This window comes from Ciconia boyciana, chromosome 6 (assembly GCF_034638445.1).
Source record: "Ciconia boyciana chromosome 6, ASM3463844v1, whole genome shotgun sequence".
Classification (NCBI taxonomy): domain Eukaryota; kingdom Metazoa; phylum Chordata; class Aves; order Ciconiiformes; family Ciconiidae; genus Ciconia; species Ciconia boyciana.
The window spans coordinates 9,459,416-9,482,877 of NC_132939.1; the positions used below are offsets into that span (position 1 = coordinate 9,459,416).

General features: G+C 43.6%; 2 protein-coding genes across 2 annotated transcripts in view; both read left to right on the plus strand.

The window, feature by feature from the left end:
• Positions 1-421: 421 nt before the first annotated feature.
• On the plus strand, positions 422-9,253 carry PRRG4 (proline rich and Gla domain 4). Its single transcript, XM_072864779.1, has 6 exons — positions 422-588; positions 1,471-1,586; positions 4,669-4,832; positions 6,098-6,146; positions 6,863-6,998; positions 7,712-9,253. The coding sequence occupies exons 2-6, from the start codon at positions 1,481-1,483 to the stop codon at positions 7,938-7,940; spliced, it is 684 nt and encodes a 227-aa protein (XP_072720880.1). The 5' UTR covers positions 422-588; positions 1,471-1,480; the 3' UTR covers positions 7,941-9,253.
• A 12,807-nt stretch (positions 9,254-22,060) lies between these two features.
• Positions 22,061-23,462, plus strand: part of QSER1 (glutamine and serine rich 1) — a 47,228-nt gene continuing 45,826 nt past the window's right edge. The window contains exon 1 of the mRNA XM_072863619.1: positions 22,061-22,698. Coding sequence (XP_072719720.1) covers positions 22,583-22,698 — 116 coding nt within the window. The 5' untranslated portion in view covers positions 22,061-22,582. The remainder of the gene's footprint in view (positions 22,699-23,462) is intronic.

Genomic DNA, 23,462 nt, shown 5'->3' on the forward strand with positions numbered 1-23,462 from the left:
ATAAGCAGCCAGTTACAAGGCATGCTGCCTCACTGCCATTAGGGAGGCACCCCCTCTCCATAGGGCCTGCTCAGCTGGCACCATACCATTAGACCAAGGGCCTTACTTTTGGGGAGTAAGGTGACAAACCAGGTTTTCAGCATCACGATTAACCTGGGGGAAAAAAAGTCAGTTTTAACAGTAAAAGGTGTCCACAGAAGATGAAAGGATCGCTACGTTGTCCTCAGAGAGATCCCGGGGGTGAGTTGAGGAGACAGCCAGGTTTCTGGAAACGAAGCCCAGGCCGAGGCCTGAGGGAAAGCCCCAGCACTGCCACCACCTCTACTCCCTCCCCGGCCGTCCCGGCCGATCCCCTTTTCTCTCAGGCTCGAGGGGCGTTTCCTGCCCCGGGGAGGCCCCAGCCCGTCGGTGCCACCGCCGCCGCCCGCGGAGGCGCGGACCCCAGGCAGCGCGGGCGGGGGCGGCCCAGGTACAGCCCTGTGACTCCACCGCGCCCTTTCCAGGAAGCGCCGCGGCAGCAGCAGCCCCGAGAGACGCTGCCCCGCCAGCCGCCCTCCTCAGCTCGCCGCCGGAGCCTTGCCAGGGCAGGTAGGGCCGCAAGGCGGGAAGCGGGACGGGGCGCCCCTTCTCCCTGCCAGGCGGAACGGGGGGCGCTTCCTGGCTGGCGCCTCCCGCTCCCCCGGTGCCTGCCCGGCTCGAGTCGGCTCCGACAGCGGGCGCCGGCCCCGGGGCGGGGGGCGGCAGAGCGGTCTTCTGCCGCGGCGGGCGGCCGCGGGCTCGGTGGGCGCAGGGCAGCCGTTGGGAGAAGCTCCCGGCAGGGCCGCGGGGAGGCTGTTCCCCTGGCGTCCTGGGTGCCCTCGGGTGGTCGCCGCACGTCTCCGCTTCAGGCGGCGATCGTGTTTGTCTCGATGTTGGGCGTCTCTTCGAAGAATTCAGGTCTTATTTTGTTATTATTTTCTACAGTCATCCTAGGTGGGAGAGCGCTGACTCTCCTCTGGAGCGTCGGGCGTGCGGAGGTTGGCAATGGCTTTCTCCTGACAAAATGGTTTCTGTATGTCTGTTTACGTCGGGCAGCTTTTATAACCTGCTCTGGCAGCAAAATCGTAGCTATCTGAAGTTTCAGAGTGTATGTGTAGCACCTTGTGCGTGATCTTTCCCCGTTAATTCGCCAGCTAACCCGGGCTGCTGCTCCCTTTAGCCACTTCCCCGGGATGGGAGAGCAGAGGGTATGGCCTGGCTGTGGTGAGAGCGGCCCGGTGACATGTGTGGATGTTATGCAATGAAAACACAAGAGACATGCTGGACCAGTTTGCATCCGTGTCTTTCTTCTAGGGATCCATTAGCCTCAACTGCATGTCGGTGCTTGCATTAGATGACTTCATTTATAGGATTCATTCAAGGTTCATCACTGACACTTCAGAAGATTACGCTGTCATTTATTTTTAACTCACCTTAGTTTCTGTCTGACAGATACCACGCCATGTTTGCGTTTTTGGTACTGCTGTGTCAACTACATGTGATGATGTTTGCATTTCCTCACTGCACAGGGAGATTAAATAACTTGAAGCAACCTGAACAGAAAGATGGTAACTTACCTTTAACGTGATTTTATGCTTTCCAAAATAAAACTGTATCTAACTTTGCTTCTGCTGAGAAATCTTTTTATGAATGTAAATAGTTTGGGGTTTGTTTTTTTTTTTTAACTTTATTAAAAAAATTAAGTTCTTTTATGCTTAATTTTAGGATATTTGAATATCTTTTGCTGAAATGATTGATAATTGACTTGGGTGTCGATATTAAGTATTTATCAGATCCGATAGCAAGTGCAGATTGGGACAACTGAGCTTTCTTTAGGTCTCTAGGATTGTTGTCATTGATATAACCAGAATCCTCTAAGTAACATCAAAATTCCTAAAGTTTAAAAACTGTATTAAGACAGTACTGCTTTCATACTATTTGAGCACATCATAGTTTTATTTGTACATCTAAAATTGCTTTGTATTTAAAAGGGTTTATTTGCTTGGTTTTTGAGATTGATATTTTTTCTCAATACTAGATCCCCTTACAACACCTTGAAAGACCACCTTGAAAGTGGTGCTATTGCAGTTCTTCACTTTGGAGGGAGGGTAGTGGAGAGGAATTGAGGTAAAAACAAAGGAAGTTCCCAAAAAGGACTCGAGCACTACGATACTAAGCCATATCATACTTCATGTTTAAGCATCAGGGCTTCAAAAAGGAATGGTAACTTAGCTGTCCAGTCTCCTCAGTGGGTGAAGAGTGCCAAAACCTTAAGACAGACTTTAAAAAGTCATCACATTGAGCAGGAGGCTCCTTCAGGGCAGTATGTTGAGCAGAAAACATGGCTAGCAGAAAAATGCTTGAGACAGGTTATTCATTAAAATCCATATTGCTCTGGGGCATAAAACGTTGGGCTGCCAGGCTGTCTCTTTCCCATGAGTTCACGGCGTTGAACCCTCTCCTGACACTAGGCCCAGATCACCCCTTTAAAGACGGAGTTGGAAAGAGAGGGGCCCAACTCTTTATCCAATAATTTAGCAAGTAGAACAGTTGCCAAGAGTATGTGGTACCTGCATGGAGAGGTTACCCCTTCAGCATTTTCTGAACATCTTTTACCAGCGGAGTTACTTTATTCAGCACATTGTGTGGGTGCATTTTTAGTTAAATGCTAGGCACCCTAAAACTGGATTTACCGTTTTGTTGAACCATGGCCTAAGGACTGCAGAACTGCATTCAGTTCCCTCATGTATAGGAGAGAATTCAAATCCATCTGTTTAATTCTCCAAGTACTGTCTTAATAACCAGGTTGTAGGTAATTCAGAGATGGAGATAGTTGTACTTTGACTGTGTCCTGCAAAATGAAAAAAGTGCAGATAAATGGATAAAGACTCTTCGAAAGAGAAAAGGAGCATGTATCACTGGGAATTAGGGCTCCTAGGCTCCAGGCAGCTTGCCTATGCATTCCACGTTAATTAAAATCCATCAGTTATCTTATCTAAGTTAATTCAGAAGTATAGCGAATACTACTTGCATGGTAAGGAATGAAACACAACTGAGCAAAACTGAAGATCTCTGTTTCAGAAGATTGAAGTTATTCTCACGATTTGCACTCAACCAAGATACTGATAATATTTTTTTCCATGTAATTCTTCTCCCTTTCCACTTGTGGATTTGGGGGATCTTTTTGGATGAAGTCCTCTCTGGTTAGTCTTAGATACAGCATAAATATTTTAAGCTTAGATTTTCTTGCAGTTACTTTAGAATAACAGATTTCCCTTCCTACACAAATGTGTATGCACACGTGTGGCTCCTTCAATATATACTCTAATATTATATAAATTATATAAATATATACTGTAATATTCCTTCAATATACTATAATATTAAAGACATAAACAACCAATATGCAAGTTATACTGCAGTTTTCTTAGTTTTCAGAGAGCAAACCATTTTGAGATACCATTGCAAGATCTAACAGTAACTATTAGGGTAAAAATTCCTGAATGATGTGATAATCTCGCCAAACAAGCTACAAGAACACAGAGCTAATTTGTAGCTGAGTAACATTATTCTCAATCTCATCTCCTTTTTTAGCCGTCTGGCTTGGTATGTAACAATGCTGTTTCTGCATTACACTTGCAAAAATAATCCTCCTCTAGTCATTTTGCTTAATGAGATAGTCTGAATTTCTTGGAGTACAGATTAGGCTTTCACTGAAAACCAAGCCAGAAAACTAGTTCTGTCCTTTTTTTTTTTTTTTAAAGAAGCTGTAGCAAGAGCAGGCTAAAACTTGACTATGGAAAAATGCCTGGTGAGAAGATGCATGCCTGTATTCCAAAGCCTTCTATAATTTCACTAACTCTTCTGGAATCTCACCTCACAACGCACTCTGAGGCCTCATGGAGCCTGTAATAAGCACAAAAGAAGAAAAGAATTAAATGTCTTCACAAGTGCCTGTTGTTAGTAAAACTCCTATCACAGACTAATTTAAAACAAATAAATTTGGCAATATGCCAACCTTTACATAAAACTTGCTGCCATGATTGTGAAAAGAGAACAAATGTAAAATGAATCGGACCTCCTGCCATGATTTAAAATCCAAATTCCATAAACAAAATTTGGAACTCACAGATACCAGAATATTGATAAATATATATTGAGGATTCTTTAGAATGAAGAGGTTTTTGTGGGGGGTTTTTTTTCCTTCCCCCCCCGCCCCTTGCCTCCTTCCTCCAGTAGGTCAGTGTCTTGCTGGGTTTGCAGCTGACTGAATTTCTGCTTTATACAACTATTACCTTGTTCTTAAGAGCTCCAGTAGAAAGCTGATGCCCACATCCCAGAGGGATAATACCAAAACTTGAACAACAACTGCCATGAGAATCAAATGCTCTTGGCCAGTATAAGGAATAGCTGAAATGCTCTATGAGAAAGGAAAATATGTTTATTTTATATTGCATAGTTAGAGAAGTTGGCAGCGAAGACAACATTTTAGGAGGAGACCTTGATGTTTCTTTTTCCTGTATGTAGTTGAGAGATGCTAGGGGAAGAAGGGGTCTCAATGTGCTCCTTTAGGATATTAACCATCCTTTAAAAATACCAAATTTAGCTTTCCTAACTTGTTTTAAATCAACTTGATTTTTTTTTTATTAGTGTTCACATCAGAAAAGGAGGCCAATTTATTCATTGGACGGCATCTTCTGAATAACAGATTTGATTTTGAAGCATTTACAGCAGATAACCTGGAAAGAGAATGCTTTGAAGAGCTGTGCAATTATGAAGAAGCAAGAGAAGTTTATGAAGACCCTGATAAAACGGTAGCTGTTCAAACTGAATTTAATATACTGAAGGAGGTTAATGACTGAATCATTACTATATCTAAATACTGTAGCCCTTCTGAAAACAGCACTTAAAATGATTGCTTATTTTACTGTAAAAGTAGAGGCCCCACTTAGGTGGGGTTATTGCTTTAGATACACAGTGAGTACACGTGAATATGTACTATTGTCTTAAAGACTTTAGATAAGGGCTCCAATTCTGCAAACAAATATAAATGAAACTTCAGACGTACTGCTTGTGGATATACCTATATGTGTTTTCAGAATCTCATTATTTTTTTAGTAACTTCTCAGCATCCAATTTGAATGTGTTCCACATGTTCTGTGTATTAATTGGCTGATCGTGTCCTTATGTCATGCCAAAGAAGTGTTTTAGAAGTGAGGAGTACGGAGCAAATCTGCAGTTCAGCTATTGCTGAGTATTCCTATAGCATTATCTTCTAAATCGCTACCTCTATACAACTTGGAAGACACCTGGTATAAAAAAGAGAAAAATACGTAAGAAACCTTTCAGCCCCATAATGGAATGTGATGATTGTCTGAAGACTGGCTCTTGCTGCCATACAGCAAGAATCTCTCTGTGATTCTAGGTGTGCTCTGCACTAACCTGCAGAAAGAGCAAGGAATACATTCCTGTTCTGAAGGTGGAAATGTTAGTTTGCCATTGCTAGCATTTTCCTAAGAAAAAGGTGAAAGTGTTAAATCAGAATCTGGATGGAGTCTTTTGCTGGGTAGCAAAAGTGGAAATTACAGCTAAACACATTTAATGCATAACAGTCATGCAAGGTAAAGGTTTTTCTCTTAAAGGAATCACATTATTTTTCCTAGCTGATATGAATTCAGATACTGTTCATGCAAATGTCTGATTCTTAAGAACTTGACTTTGCCTCATTAATACTCTTATGTAGGGATTTACAAAGATTAATTGCAAGCATTTTTTTTTAGTGGCAGAATATATGCTAACTTCTACTGTAATCAGGCAGAAATATGAGGCAACATTGGACAGTTAAATGCACTTTTCTCTTTCACCAGCTGGCATTTTCTTCTTTGTGAAATTGTAATTTTTGTGCAAACTTGAATGTATGAGAAAAATACAGTGGAATAAGCAAGTACAAATCCTTCAGCAGGAGTTGCTTCTGTTTATGCCATTGTTAAATTTTGCCCACAGTACCATATTAAAAAAATTGTCAATAAGGCTGCCAGTTATGTAGCTCATATAAATCTGATCCTTTGTGTTTTTATAGATGGAGTTTTGGAAAGACTATTCAACGAAAGGCCCCAAAATAAAAATAGGTAAGTCATCTTTTTATTCTTTTCTTACATTGCAATATTTTATGTTTGTTATAATAGTACATTCTTAAAAATACACCATGCACTCAGTTAGCAAAATCAGAATTGACCTTTTTACTGAAATTCACCGTGAACTGTGCAAGTATATTGCATTATCTGATACAATAAAACATACTCACTGAAGCGTCTTACTCACAGTGGGATCCATTATAAGTCTGTAGGTAAAAACAATATGAATTTTGTTGTCCATTTCTTTGTTTTATTACACAATTGGTAAACTTTGTAGTAATTCTGTTGTTGCTTTCTGTGGTTTTGCTTTGTTTGTGTCCCCCCCCATTTCTTTAATAGTAATATAACAGTCCAATTCAGGTTCAGAGTAGTGTTATGCCAGATATTTCATTAAAAAATGGTCTGTATGACTTGAGGAAAGATCTACAGCCTGATCAAGGTCACAAGTATAAGAAGTTAATATTTGGAATGCATTACAAGACAGACATCTCAACAGTTTTATGTACAGAAAAGGGAATATATACTCACTTTTGCTTTAAGCTGAATGTGAATGATACCCTTGGGTTGTGTTGTGCAGATACAGCTTCTCACCACAAGCTAGACATTTGTGGAAAGAACAGCCTTATAGCACAGCAAGATTAGTATTTCACAGTGTATACTGTACAGATGGAAAGAACACATAATGAAAATAACCGATGTTTTATCTTCAGGTGATGAGACACTACAAAAGATTAATGTTACAGGACTTCTCATCAGTCTAGTTGCTGCTGGAGTACTGTTAGTTATAATTGTACTGCTTATCTTCTACTGCTGCAAAAGTAGATGCAAATCAAGGCAACCACCAGGGTAAGGAATTTCACTGGTTAAAAAAAACCAAACACCAAAACAAACTTGCTTAAGAGTGGAATTTAAAAATCACTGTGGGTTGGTCTAACTGTATTCTCAGAGAATCCAATGGGAGTTCTAGTTCTTATTTTCCTGGAAGCATTAGCAGTAGTTATGCTGAAAGTTAATTAATAACACAAAAACGTAAAACAACACTTGCATGGCTGACATACCTTTGGGGTTTTTTTGTGTGTGTTCTTGGTTCCAAAATATTCTTACTAAAAAGATGGCATCATTTTAATAGGTTGGGGCCTGCAATGGGAAGCCTAATGTGTTCTGTTCACTCTTTAAAGTAGGGTGTATGGTCTTCATGGCATGTAGTCTGCCTCAGATGTGAAATGAAGTAGGTTGGAGGAAATGCTTCTCTACCAATTCTCTAGCCCTTCTTGTTCCTTTATCCTAAACTTTAACGCACACAAGAGGATTCTGTGCTTCCTCTTCCCTATAAATTTTGCATTACCAAGTTATTCTTACCCTGTGGTTTGGAGAGAGTATTTGGATTCTGGTCTTTATGATCATTGAAGGCAAGTGTTTTTTGGTGTTTTTTGTTTGTTTGTGGTTTTTTTTGTTTGTTTGCTGCCTTTTTTTTTTTCTTTTTTTACAACTACAACTTTATATTATTTCTTCCCTTCAAAACAGAAGCTGCCACTTATAATGCTGTTAACTTTGTTTAGGTACTTGGATTATGTAAGAAGTAGAAGACGTAATTCATCTAGCATCTTCAGAAGGCATGAAGAATTTTCTTTAAACCCACTTCCTCTCAGAACTGATGACTCAGGACTACCAACTTATGAGCAAGCAGTTACTGCAGATGGACAACATGACGTGCCACCACCCCCTTATCCAGGGCCCCCAAAAGGGGCACGGGTGTTTAAAAAGTCTATGTCGCTTCCTGCCCCTTAGTCACAAACCTCCTTCTGGGGTGAGGGGGGGATTACTGAAACATAACATACTTTTTTTAAAAAGTGTGTGCTACCTTGCATATTGCAGGACAGATTACAAAAATGTGAAAGATCTTTAGCACAACTAGGAACAAGTGAAAATCCCATTTGGGAAAAGAGGTGATCTGTTGCAAAGGCTGCAGGACTATTCTTTGCACAAGGTTATTGTGCTTAGAGGAGGGAATGCATAAAGAGTACGTCTTGTACTGCCATCCTCTTCCATATGCACTTTGAGCCATCCCATCATACTATTGATGTTTCATTAATAGTTTCATTTTTTTTGTTTAGAAGGAACAGTATTTTAATTGGTTTTATTGACACTAACCATTTTTTGTGACTCTTTAATACTTTAAACCACCATAAGAAGTCTACTTTGTTGTTTGATATATTCACTTCATTGCTGCGAGAATTTTCTATTCATTCTAGTAACAGATTTGAGTATGAAAATTGTTTCATTATTTGATCTTTCAAATGTGTATATATTACTGCTTCTGGATTACACTGGTTTATTTTAGACATTGCTGGTTAATGCCCTACTCAATTTGTTGTATTTTTGTGATTATAATTTTGGATGAAAAGGAACCATTAATTGCATAGCACATTACCCATTCAGACAAAGTATACTTTTATCAGTGGCTTTGATATTCACTTCCACCTGGTATTTAGTGCTGAACAAGTAGAGTACTATGCGTCGGGGGACTTTTAAGCAAATAGCTAGAGATTTGTCCCGTCTTAAAGAAGTAGCCAGGTTTCACAGATAGTGTTTCTCTTGCAGTTTAAAAATTTAAATATTGAAAAAGACATTTAGCTTGTAGAATCAAAGGCCAAACTACCCCACAGAAGCACTTTGCCTAAGTATTGCCCTACTGGGATGACAAAATGATACCTTTAAGTGGAATGAAACATCGTATTAGATACATAACCAGTATCCACAGAGCAATAATCAAGAATTTCAGGGAGTTACTGGTTAACTGTATCAACACAATTTCTGTATCTCCAGTGGTAGCCATTCTTAATTTTACACCTTGTTAAAATATCAAACCCCCAGCATTATATGGCCTACAGATCTTGCTAAGCAAGTGACAGACCAACATTGCTGTCCCTTTACCTCCTAGTCAAATGGCACCGTAGTGGAAAAGGCTTCCCATAGTCACAGGAAGCCATATTAGAGGGTCTCACAGGCAACATGTCGGGATGGTGTTTTCTTGTATTACAGTAGCTATATAGTTGGACACATGCAATTAAGTTTTTTAAGAAGCAACAAATTCCCCCCCCCCTCCCATTTGACCAATGCTGACAGCAGCAAATAGTATTTTAATTTGGTGCCTAAAATGCACTTTATAATATAAAGGTTGAATATTTATATGTAACATTTCACTGAATTTTATGGTTTTTAACATGCTATAACCTACAGTGCTATTGAGTGAGATGCAGAGGATTACTATGAGATTTTTAATCTGTAAACGCTTTTGTAAAGAAGAAAATGCTCCCAATCTTGGAATATGAAGAGGGTATATTGAAAATGCCACACGAGGAGGTCTTGCCCTTTGAAAAATACATACAGCCCAGCTGATACCAGTGGACATCGGACTGTGTTCTTATTCCTAAAGCTTCAGCATCAGATTTGGCTTTTGACAAGTCACAAACCTCTTTGCAGCTTCTTTCTTGTTGAGAGATGGGGGAATCCCCATGTTGGGATGGCTTCAATTCACTTTTGCCCTACTTGTAAAAGCATTTTGAAGTTCTTAGAGGTTGCTATTCTGTAAGACCGAAATAAGTTAATTGTGTGAGATCACTGTTGATAACCAAAATACAGAGTTATGATGAAGCTATGGAATTATAAGCTCACAAAAACATTTCTCCCATATTTCCTTTTCATTTAGCTAACAGTTTTTAAAGGTGTTAATGTGCATCTTGAGCTATAGAGCACGCTTCTTTCTAGATTTTTCCTGGGACTCAAAAATGACTACTTTAATGGGAATGATAGGAGCACTTTCAAGGAAAAGGATTTCACAGGGCTTGTGAGAGTTCAGAGATTCTTTAATGTTACTACAGTGATGTATGCATCTGGCAAAGTCACATTTTAAATAAACTACAGAAATTGTACAGAAACCTATTTAATCACTTGAAATTTGATTCTTCTACTATTTCTACAAATCATTTGCAAATGATTCCATGAAATGCAAGCAAAAATCCTGACCTTCATAATTAATAAAAACCGTTAAGATGGTGTAACTGTTAAACATCAATGCTGTAGCTCTTTGAGCAGTAAACTGCACCTTCTGTAGGGTGTAACACTTCAGTTTTACTCAAAGAATCTGCACTTTAGACCCTGAAGATACTCAAAATATGCAGTGACTGACATTCAGATCCTGGTTGCATGTAACATGATGATTTGCAAGACACATTCTGCTCATTATAAATAAGGAGCAAAGTTTAAAATTTAGTTGAATGTAACAAACTTACCTCTCCTGGTAAAGGGAGAAAAATCCCTTGAATGGCAGTTGTTTGGGTTGAGTTTGTTTTTCTTCTTTCATACATTGACTCCTGGCCCAAGACACTCTTACCTTGTATGTTGTCTCTTTTTAGAATGTCTGATTCATCAGGGTTAGCAAAGGAAAAAAATCAACAAGAGGTTGACTAGTGACTTGTGAATTCAGAAGTGTTGCCACATTTCCAAATTTTACATGCAGTTTCCTTTGACAATGCAGTTGCTATTAGAATATAGAAGACAACAAATACAAGTGTCCTTAGGTGGGAGGAGGAGGAGGTAGTTTTTGAGGAGCAAAGCAGCAGCAAGTTTAATCTAATTTGTGTACAGATGTAAATAATCAGTGTTTTGACTTCCGGACTTTCTTTCAAGGGCCAGTAGGAAAGGCAGTGGATTTTAAGTGAATTAACAGAGATCTACTGTGACAGTTGAAAACAGAAGTGTCTAAACAAAACACTGGGAAAAATGATGTAGTACTTAAATTCTGTTTCTCTCTCAGAACAGGTTTAAACATGTCACACTAAATGCTGCTAGCCGTCGCCTTGAACAATTTTCAAAAAAACTTTGTGTTGCCCTTTCAGCATCATACAAGCTTACAGCATGCAACTTTTTATAAATCAGGACAGTTAGAGCAAATAACTCGGGGTCAGAAAAGTGGTCTCTGGCTCTGTCAACTGAAAAATAAATCACTTAACCTGTTTTTTGCTTCAGTGAAATAAGAAAGCCTACTATTTGATTTATCAAATCCTCTGATGACTAGTATTGTAAGCAGCACGTGTTTCTGGTTGGGGGGGGGGTTGTTGGAGTTTTTGTGAATTCATTAGAAGAGCAAAACCGAAGTGTCACATGGAAGTGCACTCCCTCACCACAGTTCATGAAAATGTGAGCCATGAAGCATTTGATTCTGGTCCTATCAAAGTCTATGGCAAGCTTTTTGTTGGCTTCAGCTGAACTGGGATTGGTGCCAAAATTGAAATAACTGATCACTTCAGGTAATAAAAAGTATAATGCTCTGCCAAATTATTTACCACAATGCTGTTGCCAAACCTGATTTAGAGTATTCTATTGTTTTAATGATGCCTGCTTATATTAACTAGAATGTTTGAGGTTGGTCTGCCCTTAAAAAGTATATTTGAAATTTGGAAAGCATAGGAAAATTCCTTGTCTTTCCTCAGATTACCAGCTGTGAATAAGCTGCATTAATTACCTGTAGGTTATTAGTAACACTTTGATTACTTTGATCGACAGGTTCATTTAAAGATTTAAAAAAACAACAAAAAAAAACCCAACAGACTTTTCTATCCACAGTCTCATCTGCCAGCAAGTTTTATTGCTGCTGTCCCCACTTGTTCCATGTGGTGTAGAGAATAGGAAGGAAACCTCAGGTTTAAAAGTCATCTTTCAAACACTTCAAGCTTGCTCTTTCTATACGGTAAATGTCTTTCAATTAATTTCTAGCATATACAAATTTATCACTATTATAATTTTCACAATCCAGAACTTGCATGTATTTTCCTCTCAAAAATGTTAAGCACATCTTCCCAAATACCCTGCTCTTTATTCAGGTGGTAATTTTTTACTGTTTGCAGTCATTTCTGAACTGTGTAAACAGTTCTTGTTACTTAATCTTATGAATATATTTCCTTCTCATCTGACAAAGCCTTTTGAATGCACTTGTCACTGGTTATATTTTAATTCTAACTTTGATGTTAAGTGCTGTCATTTTGTTGGGCGAGGAGTAGCAATATTTTAAACTTTGCTAGCCTCTGTATTATTTTGTAAATCAATTTCCAAATAAACATTTAGGCAGGTGAATCATAGCAAAAGAGAAAATGCTAATTCAGCCCACGATAAAGAGTTAAAAAACCTCTGACAACTCTTTTTTAATTTTTTTTTTTTTAATGAAGTTGGTAACTGCATGCATGCTTCTTCATGCCATATAGCACCTACTGACAGGGAAAAAGGGTCATGGTTTGTTTTCTTTTACCATTGGTAATTTCTGCTCTGGACAGAAGCTTCCTACTTCACTGCTCTAGTTGACTTAAGCATCTGAGGTTCAGAACCATGAACTGCAGTCGCTGAAGATGAAGTCTTCAAGACAAACAAGCCAACTGAACCCGGTGCTGTACCCTTCCATCTTCCTTGACTTTCACCAGACCTTTGGTGAGAAGATTTAACACAATAATCTGGCCAAAAAATATCCACTTTGTTCAGGTTAGTGAAGTGAGCAAGATCACTCCAGTGAGGACCAGAACAGGCATGCAAAAGCAACATAGGAAGCAGGACTTCCTCGACAGTAATGGTGATTTCAATCTGAAGTGAAGGTATGCATTGTGCAATGAGGATAAACTTCTGCAGAGAGGCAAGAGGGATGGATGAGGGCAGCTAGATAGAGCAAATACTACAGCACAGCAAATTACACTAAATTAAGCCACTCTTGTTTTGCCCACTGGAAGACAACAGTCAGATTTGTGCTTTTTCTCCCAACGACACAAGATGAGCTGAGCTAGCTGGTTAAAACTCCCCAAAAAATCCGAGAATCTCCTCCTGTATTTGAACATCCAATGAAACTTTTTAATCAGTCAGCTGAACTGAGACTTGGAATACAGCTGGTGGGGTATAGATGTTTCATTCGCATTAAAAGTCTTGGGAAAATAGGATCTCAGTTCTTTGGAAAATGTTTTTTATGTCATCTGTTTACTATATTATGACTTCAGCTATACAGCTCCCAGCTTAAAAAAAAAAAAAAAAGGAATTTTATCTACTGGATTTCAACAATTCTGAAAATTACATGGAAGTTGAGCAAATTTACAGCATTCTGACACTACTTACTTTTTTTTTTTTAAAAAGCTAGCCAAAACGCAGATTAATAAAATTTCCTATCTAACTTTAATCTCTGTGTCCATTTAATAGAAAGCCAGCCCATTCACTTTGAAATGTCAAAAACAATTACTGCAAAACTGCCCTCAGTAATTTGACAAAATACTGAAGTGTCAGCAAAAGACTAGCTCCAGCTGGGAACAGCAGGTCCTATGATGTACAACACGGGAAGCAATAGTACTTCCATTAGTGTTTAAACTACAATTTAGTTTGCTCTTGACCCCTGTGGGAGCAACTTCCCCAAATTTTCCCCAGGCAGACACCATTCCTCTATTTTACCATAAAATACATTATCTTTTACATAACTTCACAATGGCAACTACACTCATTGCTTATATGGAAAATAACAGAACAGTACCTGCTGCACCACTTAGACACTCACAAGTCTATGGGGCCTGATGAGATCCACCCGAGAGTACTGAAGGAACTGGCAGAAGTGCTCACCAAGCCCCTTTCCATCATTTACCAGCAGTCCTGGCTAACTGGGGAGGTCCCAGTTGACTGGAGATTAGTAAAATGTGACGTCCATCTTCAAGAAGGGCCGGAAGGAGGAGCCGGGGAACTACAGGCCTGTCAGCCTGACCTCGGTACCAGGAAAGCTGATGGAGCAGATCATCCTGAGTGCCATCACATGGCATGTAGAGGATAACCAAGGGATCAAGCCCAGCCAGCATGGGTTCAGGAAAGGCAGGTCCTGCTCAACCAACCTGATCTCCTTCTACAACAAGGTGACCCACCTAGTGGATGAGGGGAAGGCTGTGGATGTTGTCTATCTAGACTTCAGTAAAGCCTTTGACATGGTTTCCCACAGCATTCTCCTGGAGAAACTGGCTGCTCATGGCTTGGACGGGTGTACTCTTCACTGGGTAAAGAACTGGCTGGATGGCCGGGCCCAAAGAGTGGTGGTGAATGGAGTTTACTCCAGTTGGCAGTCGATCACAAGTGGTGTTCCCCAGGGCTCTGTATTGGGGCCAGTCCTGTTTAATATCTTTATCAATGATCTGGACGAAGGGATTGAGTGCGCCCTCAGTAAGTTTGCAGATGACACCAAGTTGTGCAGGAGTGTTGATCTGCTTGAGGGTAGGAAGGCTCTGCAGAGGGATCTGGACAGGCTGGATCTATGGGCCGAGGTCAATTGCATGGGGTTCAACAAGGCCAAGTGCAAAGTCCTGCACTTGGGCCACAACAACCCCATGCAACGCTACAGGCTTGGGGAAGAGTGGCTGGAAAGCTGCCAGGCAGAGAAGGACCTGGGAGTGTTGGTCGACAGCCGGCTGAATATGAGCCAGCAGTGTGCCCAGGTGGCCAAGAAAGCCAATGGCATCCTGGCTTGTATCAAAAATAGTGTGGCCAGCAGGACCAGGGAAGGGATCGTCCCCCTGTACTTGGCACTGGTGAGGCTGCACCTCGAATACTGTGTTCAGTTTTGGGCCCCTCACTACAAGAGAGACATTGAGGTGCTGGAGCGTGTCCAGAGAAGGGCAACGAAGCTGGTGAAGGGTCTGGAGCACAAGGCTGATGAGGAGCGGCTGAGGGAACTGGGGTTGTTTAGCCTGGAGAAAAGGAGGCTGAGGGGAGACCTTATCGCTCTCTGCAGCTACCTGAAAGGAGGTTGTAGAGAGGTGGGGGTTGGTCTCTTCTCCCAAGTAAGAAGTGATAGGATGAGAGGAAATGGCCTCAAGTTGCGCCAGGGGAGGTTTAGACTGGATATTAGGAAATTTTACTTCACTGAAAGGGTTATCAAGCATTTGAACAGGCTGCCCAGGGAAGTGGTTGAGTCGCCATCCCTGGAGGTATTTAAAAGACGTTTGGATGAGGTGCTTAGGGACATGGTGTAGTGGTGGTCTTGGTAGTGTTAGGTTTATGGTTGGACTCAATGATCTTAAGGGTCTTTTCCAACCTGTGCGATTCTGTGAAATGTATTTTGGCTATTTTTGATGCACTAAATTTAATCCATGTTGAAAATACATAGAACTACATTAACTACTTTGCTTTACATTTAACTTTTCATTTCCTTCTGTTCTTTTTTTTTCTTATTGTTCTACCTATGATTTGCTACTGAACTTTTTTCCTTCTCTGATTCCTTTTTCTGTGTCCATTCATAATGTACTATTGCACACACTCACCTGTTTGCTGCTTAATTTGTTTTTCTTTCCTGGACATGGCTCCCAAGCATTTGGTCCCCTCCCACTCTCTGAAAACCACTCTTGCACAGCTTCCCTAGTCTCTTCATAGAGATAGCAAAGCCTTTAGCTCCTCCTTTCCCTCCTGCTTTCAGAGTCCTTGGGGCTCTTTGCATAGCACCTAGACTACAGAAACACTGAAACAAAAGGGGCCATCTGATGCAGGCATCTTGCTACCTACATTCTGGGAGCTTCTAGAAGCCCACACTTTAAAGGTAGCAGCCAGATTTCAAAGGATCAGGAAAAACATTTGAGTCTAGAAATTGGTACACTTAAACACAGGTTTTGAAAAGGCCTTATAACAGGTTTTAAATTTCTGATGCAGTGCCTACTTCATTTAGGAAATAAGAAACACCTGTGATTGCTCCAGTTGTTCAAGCAGCTTCAGTTTAACTTCTCTGAAGGTCAGCAACTCCTACGTATTGCATACATAAACATCCAGTATTTAATGTTAAATACCCACCACGGCTATAATACAAACGAAAATATCTAGTAAGAGTTAAAATAAAATACTCCCAGTTAAAACTATGAGTTTGTTCAAGAGCAAAGGTTTTACTGAAGTTTTCTTTTTCCTACGTGCCATTGCACATTTCTCCCCCTTACCTTATAGCAGTTCTGGTGCTTACTGGAACCCTTTGTAAATCATCCAGCAAAAACATAGACAGCTTTCTCGTGAGTGGGTGAGTTGAATCAACACAAGTGCCAGTGGTGGCATCTTGGAAGGTGTGGGACCACATGACCAGCAGGAGAATTGTGAAACTGAAGGAAACAAGGCCTTCCATCTCATTGCTGCAGTGAGCTTTCCACCAGCTCAGTCATCTCTTGTCATGTCAGGAGAAGTACCGTAATTTAGTAGAGCAACTTTAGTTTAATAGATGAATTCTGAAGATTTTGCTTCACTTGTTTGTACATATACTTAAGCTTTTTATCAAATAAATGCACAGACTAGTATATGTAAAAAAATGCCAAGAAAGACAGTATTTGCTGTGAGGCTCCAAGATCAAATGTGTTGTTTGAAAGGCAGCACTTTCTTCACTATTTACACATTTCTTAAGTCTAGCTTTATGTTTAAAGAGGCCACGTGCCAAGTTAAATGCAAAATTTAATCCGTTAAGCAACTGCAATTTTCTGCTTTGGTCAGAATCACAATTACAAAAAAAAAAACCTCAGTCAGTGATTAATAATAGGCCTAACCAAGACTCATGTTTATTACTGCATAATATCTGATCTACTTACCTATTGCTGCTCATGGAGGATATCACAGCCCAGCAGCACACATACGAAGCCTGCACAAAGGTGCGGCATCCACAATCTGTAAGTGGATGCCTACTGTCCATCAGTGTTCAACAGAGAAAGACACTGCACAAATTTTATTTTGCACTCTTTTTAGAATTTGTTAGTAAATCAGATCCAGCTCAGCTTTGGTCTGAACTTCCTCAAACTTCATCTGATCAGACACGTTCAAATTATTTGAATGTTTTATCTCTGAAACATTAGTTTTCAAAACAGAATGTCCTCAAGTCTCCGAAACACTATTTCCAAACAATTGTGAAGATTCATTCTCTCAGCACAAGGCTAACTGTTAAGCATTTCCAGAGCTTTTGTTGACAAATGGTTAGCCACTGAAAGCTAACCGCCAAGATGTTTGTGTATGTTAGCGAACTATTTATGATACTGTGATCATTCCAAAATAAAGTACTATTATGAACTGAAATACAATCCTTTTTGTCCACTTTCAACAACCAAGCTGTAATCTCAGATTTGCAGCGTTAACCGCATGCCGTGCCTTTAACTACTTTGTTCGATCAACAACAGCTGAAACTGCTGATCCAGCATGTGCATCTGACTATTCTTCCACAATTCTTTTCAGCCCATCAAAAATTGCCCTAAGCGTACCAAGAATTTTGCTGCAAAACCAACACTTTACAGATTTAGCTGAAAGACTCTTAATGCAAGGAAAAGAAAATATTTTGGCACTTAAACATGAGGGAAGAGCCAGGACAAGACCAAAACCAGGCATCATGTGTTATGGAAAGGCAAAGGACAGGAGCAATGCCCTCTGTGGAAAAGGAGGGCATACAGGGATAGAGAGACATTGGAAAAGCCTTGTAGAGCCAAGTTTGTTGTACCTGTAGTAAAAAGGATGCCAAAAGCACAGGCAGCAACTGCTCGCCCTATGAAGAATCGCCCCATTCAGTAACACCTGCTGCTGCATGCACAAGGACCCTTAGTGGTGCTATCCTGGTATTTAACATCTGTGGTACTGTTAAAGCTGTCACATACCATGTAGCCTTCTGCCTGGCCAGTCTTGTATATATACAACATACAAAATACTCAATCACACTCAACTCAAACACTGGCTGACATTTTCCTGTTCACATGGGTAATAATAATAGCACACTAAGCAACAAAGAAGTTACTAAATAAATCAATCAATTACAAATAAATAAATCAATGCCAAGTGTGAATTGGAGCATTATTCTGGCCCTGGATTTGTGACTGACATATTGGTTTTAATTATGATCAAATCACAGAAAACTGCCAACTACCCATTAGCTTGATCCTGCATTTCATTTGGCATATGGTCACTTTAAGCATAAAACTAGACCTCAAAAAGCAATATTGCCATACAGCATTGTGTAACTAACTAAATAATTTAAGTAATTAAATTATTTAAACAGAAAGAGGAAAATAGGAAAGTTTCCCTAAGGGGCAGTGTATATTAGCTAACACAGTTCTGCAACAGAGCTGGCTTGATTCTGGCTGAACTGGCATATGGGCAGAGAAGCCCGTTACTGTCCACAGAGGCACATCCTGAAGCACTTGTAGACTCTAGAAATTTCTACACTGAATACACCACAAGCCAAGTCAACATCTCACCATCAAAAGTAAAAGTTCCCTGCTCTTTCCTGTCATCTCCTTCCCTTCCCAGCTGCTTCTGGCTGCACACCACCACTGCTTGCCCTAAGCCAGCACTCATTCGATGCAAGGCAAGCTGACTCAGCTCAGCAAAATTACAGAAAAATGACCTCTGGCAAAAAAGTAAATGTTCTTTCGCCACTGGAGTGAATTTACTGCTCACCTTGTGGCTCAGAGCACATTGCTAGGAGCGGGAGGCTGGAGCAGGGAAGGAGAGAGAGAGAGTAAGGCCTTCTCCTTTGGGTGTCAGCAAGCAGCTGAGGCAGCCCAGCCCTGCTGCCACACCACACCTGTAGGCAGCAGTGCATCCTGCAGAGCTTTGAAGATCGCTCCTCGGACCTTAGGCAGACAATTCCCATTAAAGCGTTACCTTCAGTACCTAAGTCTGTTTCCTAACCATCACATGATGGTTTTGACTCTGTAAAGGATTTGTTATGTTATTTTTCCAAGTGGAGACTGTTCATTTAGGAAAAGAAATCAGCAACAAAAATTCAGTACTGCCCCAGGCTGGTATGCTGCACAGATTGTGTTACAGTGCTGTAATTTAAGATTTTGCTCTTAAATAGAGTGAAAAATTGTATTAGCTTATGTTTCAGCAAAATATATTTATTATATTAAATTCTTGACTTGAGAGATAAGCGCATACAATATCATTACTGGCTATAGGCACTCAGTTATGACCTACGGTTTGGAAGGTGTTAAAGTTCACAGCTCAGTTCCTAAATGGCAAGTAATTGCTGCATTTGAAACAAAAGCGTTCCATACTAACACAAGAATCAAAATATTTTCAATATTCAGAATCATGAACATGTCTAATATGACTTCTAAATACGTATCTCAATATGTACACTTTAATCTACCCATTAAAATAACATATGTAATTAACAGGATCTATCAAAGGATTTTTTCTATTGCTGACAGATCTTTCAGAAAAGCTGTTTATAAGTATCATGGATACCAGGATCCTGTAAAAGCACTTACTCTAAACAGACTCTTTTCTTGTCTTAGAGAATGGTGTTACAAGATATCTTTTGCTTACAAAAAGATAAAATGCACAAACTTCGAGGTAGCTCTCCTAGACGGAGGATAGCAACAAGCAGCAGGGATCAGTTTAATGAGAAAACTGCGGAAGTCTCACCAGCTGGTCTCAGGACAAGTGGATTTATCTCATACACAGGAAAAGCAAACCACTGAATAAACTGACTTTATCTAGTGGTTATGGACATTAGCAATTAAGTTTTCAGTCTACTCCACCTCTATTAAAACCATGTAAAAGAAATTAAACTTAACAACAGCTGTCACAATTTTCTGTTTCACTCAACTTTGCTATTTGATTACAAGAAACAGGATCTACTCCAACAATGTTCAGGGAAACACTGTGTCTGTGGTATATTGACAATTAGTTCATTTAGTGATCTAAACTAATTGTGTATGTATCCCTGCCTGTAAATCTGGACTGGGTCTTGTTTGTGATTTCTCCTGTAACATGATTTTACAGCCACGTATTGACACACACACCCCCCTTCTCTTTAGAGAAATATCCTGTAATGAAAACACACATCATTATGGTACTCTTTAAAGTTCATGTTGCCATTATTTGAGAAAAATTAAACAAAACACTAGCAGTTTTACGATTTATTAATATGTCACTCCAAATTTGTGGCAAGACACTTTTAAGGTAGCTCCACACCAACACGCTCGCTCTAGATAACCAAACACTATGGTTAGGTGGAAAAGGGATTTCGTATCCCTTAGGACCGTGTATCGTCCTTCCCTCAGGCCCACTTGAGGGAAAAAATGCACTCTAAGTGTAATATTATAATGGAGATTAGCGGAGATCCTGCAGGGAAATAAAAAACTGTAGGTCCTTCTCCACTGGAAATGTTACTTTCAATAGTATCAGCAGTGTAAGTGCTTCAGCATTAGCATAAAATTGGAATAATTTTGTCAGGCCTCGTTCATATGTAAAACGGCAACCCTCGTGTTTCCCAGGGAAAGAAGGTCCCCCACATACTCTCCTCCAGCTGCAAGCAATACAGGTGCTAACTTAAGCAAACACAAGAAAAACTCACTCTGCTGGTTTCTGGCTTTGGTACGTTTCTTCTCTTCTTCTCCCTCCTCCCTCTGCCCTGGCCTCTGGGTGACTTCGTTCAGTCTCCTCCATGCTGATGACTTTCACACTTACCCTTCCCTCCTGATCCAAGGCTGCATTTCTTCCTGTAGCCGACTTTGCTGCTTCTTGAAACTAGGCATGAGAAAAGCAGAACCTCAGCTTTTCCTCCTGAAGTCTCTTACCTTCCTGCTTTCTCGTTTAATATTGACCGCTCCACTTTTTCAATTTTTTTAGCATCTAATCTGATTGGCTGTAGTCAAGTTTCTAAACTCTGCATTTCACTACAAAATTAATTTCACTCTGTGGTTCGATATTGCCCCAAGTACTACAAACTGCATCTTCAAAAGACTTACTCATTAGCATACACCTTCCTCTCCTGAGCAATGCCTTCAGGTGCAGTCACCCTCTCTTTCAAGTGCATATTCCTCATCTTTACCTCTCAGGCACATTCCTCCTGCTCATCTCAGCCTGTGTACCTTCAACCTGCAGGGAAAGCAAGTCGTCATTGTCTACCCACCATCCCCCTGCCCCAGACGGATGTCCCCTCTGCTGCTACCCTGTTCTAAACAGCTGGTGCCCATTTCCCTTATACTTTGCTTTAACAAGCACACAGCCAAAGATACAGGAATTTACTGTCTGTGCACCAGGTGGCTTAGATTGCTCTGAATACTTATTCTTTCTGTCCTTTCCTCTTGCTGTTTGACTTTTGGCCTATTCAGACTCCAGGCCTGCAGGGACTTACTGATGGAGAATACACAAGTCTTTTGGAAAGCTCTGATATATCTATATATATTAGGAGCTTTTAGCTTACAAAAAGGAAAAAAAAAATAGCTAAAGGGCTGTGCTTTTATATTACTTAACCTCTGTAAAGCGTCCTCAGAGCGATGACCAACCTAAACAACCGAGCGCCGGCACACAAGGAGCTTGAAGCGCCAAAGCAAGAGCTCGGGGGGAAACACGGCGATGAGCTTCTCCCGGTGACCGCTAGCCCCACCGAACTCCCGCGACCATCACCGGGGTTTTTTTATTTTGTACCCCCCCAGGTTAATTTTCCTGTGAGGACGGCAGCGGATCCACGCACCCCGTCGCGGGGGGAGGCGCCCGGGCGGGCGCCTCCCCCCGCGGCGGGGCAGGGCGGGAGAGCCGCCCTACAAATTGCTTTACAATGCGCTCCCCGTGAGGCAACCCGCCGCCTCGGGGCGGTAGGGGGGGCAGGGCGGCTGAGACGGCTGTCGTCCTCCATCGTGGCGGCGGCCGCCCCGGAGGCCGCGGCCCGCGGCGCTGCCCGCCGCTGACGCCGCTTCCTCTCAGCGGGAAGAAGATGGCCCCGCCCCGGCCCCTCCAACAAAGCGCCAGCGCTTCACTTGACGCGGCCCCGCCGAGAAACCGGCCTCCCCCCGCCACCACCACCCCGCCTCACCGCCCGGCCCGGCCGTCCCCGCCTTCAGTCAGCCCCCCCCCCCCCACCCCGCCCCGGTGGCGGCTACCGCCCCCGCCACGCTCCCCTCCAGCCGCTGCTGCTGCCGCCGCGCTTCTCCGTCAGGCCGCGGCCGCCCGTTCCCCAGTCGCAGACCTCCTCCTCCTCCTCCCCCCCGCCGGCGCTGCTGGCGGCCGCTCCGGCGGCGGCCCCCCCCCCCGCGGCCTCCCTGCCCCCCGGCCACGGAGCCGGAGCCCGTGAGCCCCAGTGCGCGCTGGCGGCGGAGGTGCATCCTGGGAAAGAGCAGCCCGACATGGGTCCCCGCCTGGCCGCCGCGCAGCCCCCGCCGCCGTGCGCAGCTCCCCTCAGCCGCCCGCCCGCCGCCGCCCGCAGCTGAGCGGGAGGGGAGGGGAGTGGAGGCAGGGCAGGGGGGCCGGGACGCGGCGGCCTGGCCCGCGCCGGGGAGGGGGCCGCGGCGCTGCCCGCCCCGCATGAGGCAGGGGGGGCCGCTCCCACCCGCCCCGCTCGGTCCCCGCCGCCGCCGCCCTGCGCGCAGGGCCCTAGCGGAGCCCCCGCCGCCCCGGCCCCGCGCCCTGCCCCGATGATGGACAGGAACTACCCGACGACCCCCAGCTTCGCCGACCCCTTGGCCCCGGCCGCCGCGCAGCCCGCCGCCTCCTGGGCCTACGAGCGGGGCGCCGGCAGCCTCAAGCCCAGGTGAGGAGGGTCCGCCGGGGGGCTGCTGCAGGAAAGGTCGGGGTCTGGGCCGGGGCCTGGCCCCGCGGGCGGCCGAGGGAGCGCCGGGGGGAACCGGACGAGGGGCTCCCTCCGGCGGGGCAAGGCAGGGCGGCGGGGGGCGTCCCCGCGGCGCGGCTGGGGGCGAGCAGGGCCCAGCGGCGCCGGGCGGCGGGTGAGGCCGGGCGGGCCGCGGGGCGGAGGGAGCGGGCGGACGGGCCGCGTCCGCCGGACCTCCGCGTCTGGGGGCACGGCCGCGGAGCCAGGCGGGCGGAGGGCCGCCGGAGCGAGCTCCCCGCCGTCCGCGGGCGCCGGCGGCCCTCGGCGCCGGCGGGGCGGTCGGTCTCCCCGCGCAGGGCGCGCCGCCGCCGCCGCTCTCCGCCCCGGAGGCTCGTGTTGGGCTGCGGCGCGGGTTCAAGAGTTCACGCGTCCCTGCCCGGCTCTGGGAGGGAAGCGGGGCTCGGGGGCGGCGGCGCGGCGGGGGCAGCGCTCCGCGTGCGCGGGGCGGCGGGCACCGGCGCTGCCCGCCGGAACAATGCTGCCTCCCGGCCGGGCGGCGGGGCCCTGGCACGCTGGGGCACCGTGCGACCTCGCCCCGCGGCGGCAGACGGCAGCCCCCGGGCCGGCGGCGGCAAGCGCCGCGCTAGCATCCCGCTTCGCCCTTTATTTCAACGTTGTTTTTCGCTCTGCTGAGGCTGGTTAACTGCTTTCCTCTAAAGCGCTGCCCTCGGGCGTGCGGAGGCTCC

Coding starts and splice junctions, on each gene's coding strand:
- PRRG4 (XM_072864779.1), top strand. CDS start 1,481: ATGTTTGCGTTTTTGGTACTGCTGTGTCAACTACATGTGATGATGTTT. Junction 1,587..4,668: donor GCAACCTGAACAGAAAGATG/GTAACTTACCTT, acceptor TTTTTTTATTAG/TGTTCACATCAGAAAAGGAG. Junction 6,147..6,862: donor AGGCCCCAAAATAAAAATAG/GTAAGTCATCTT, acceptor TTTTATCTTCAG/GTGATGAGACACTACAAAAG.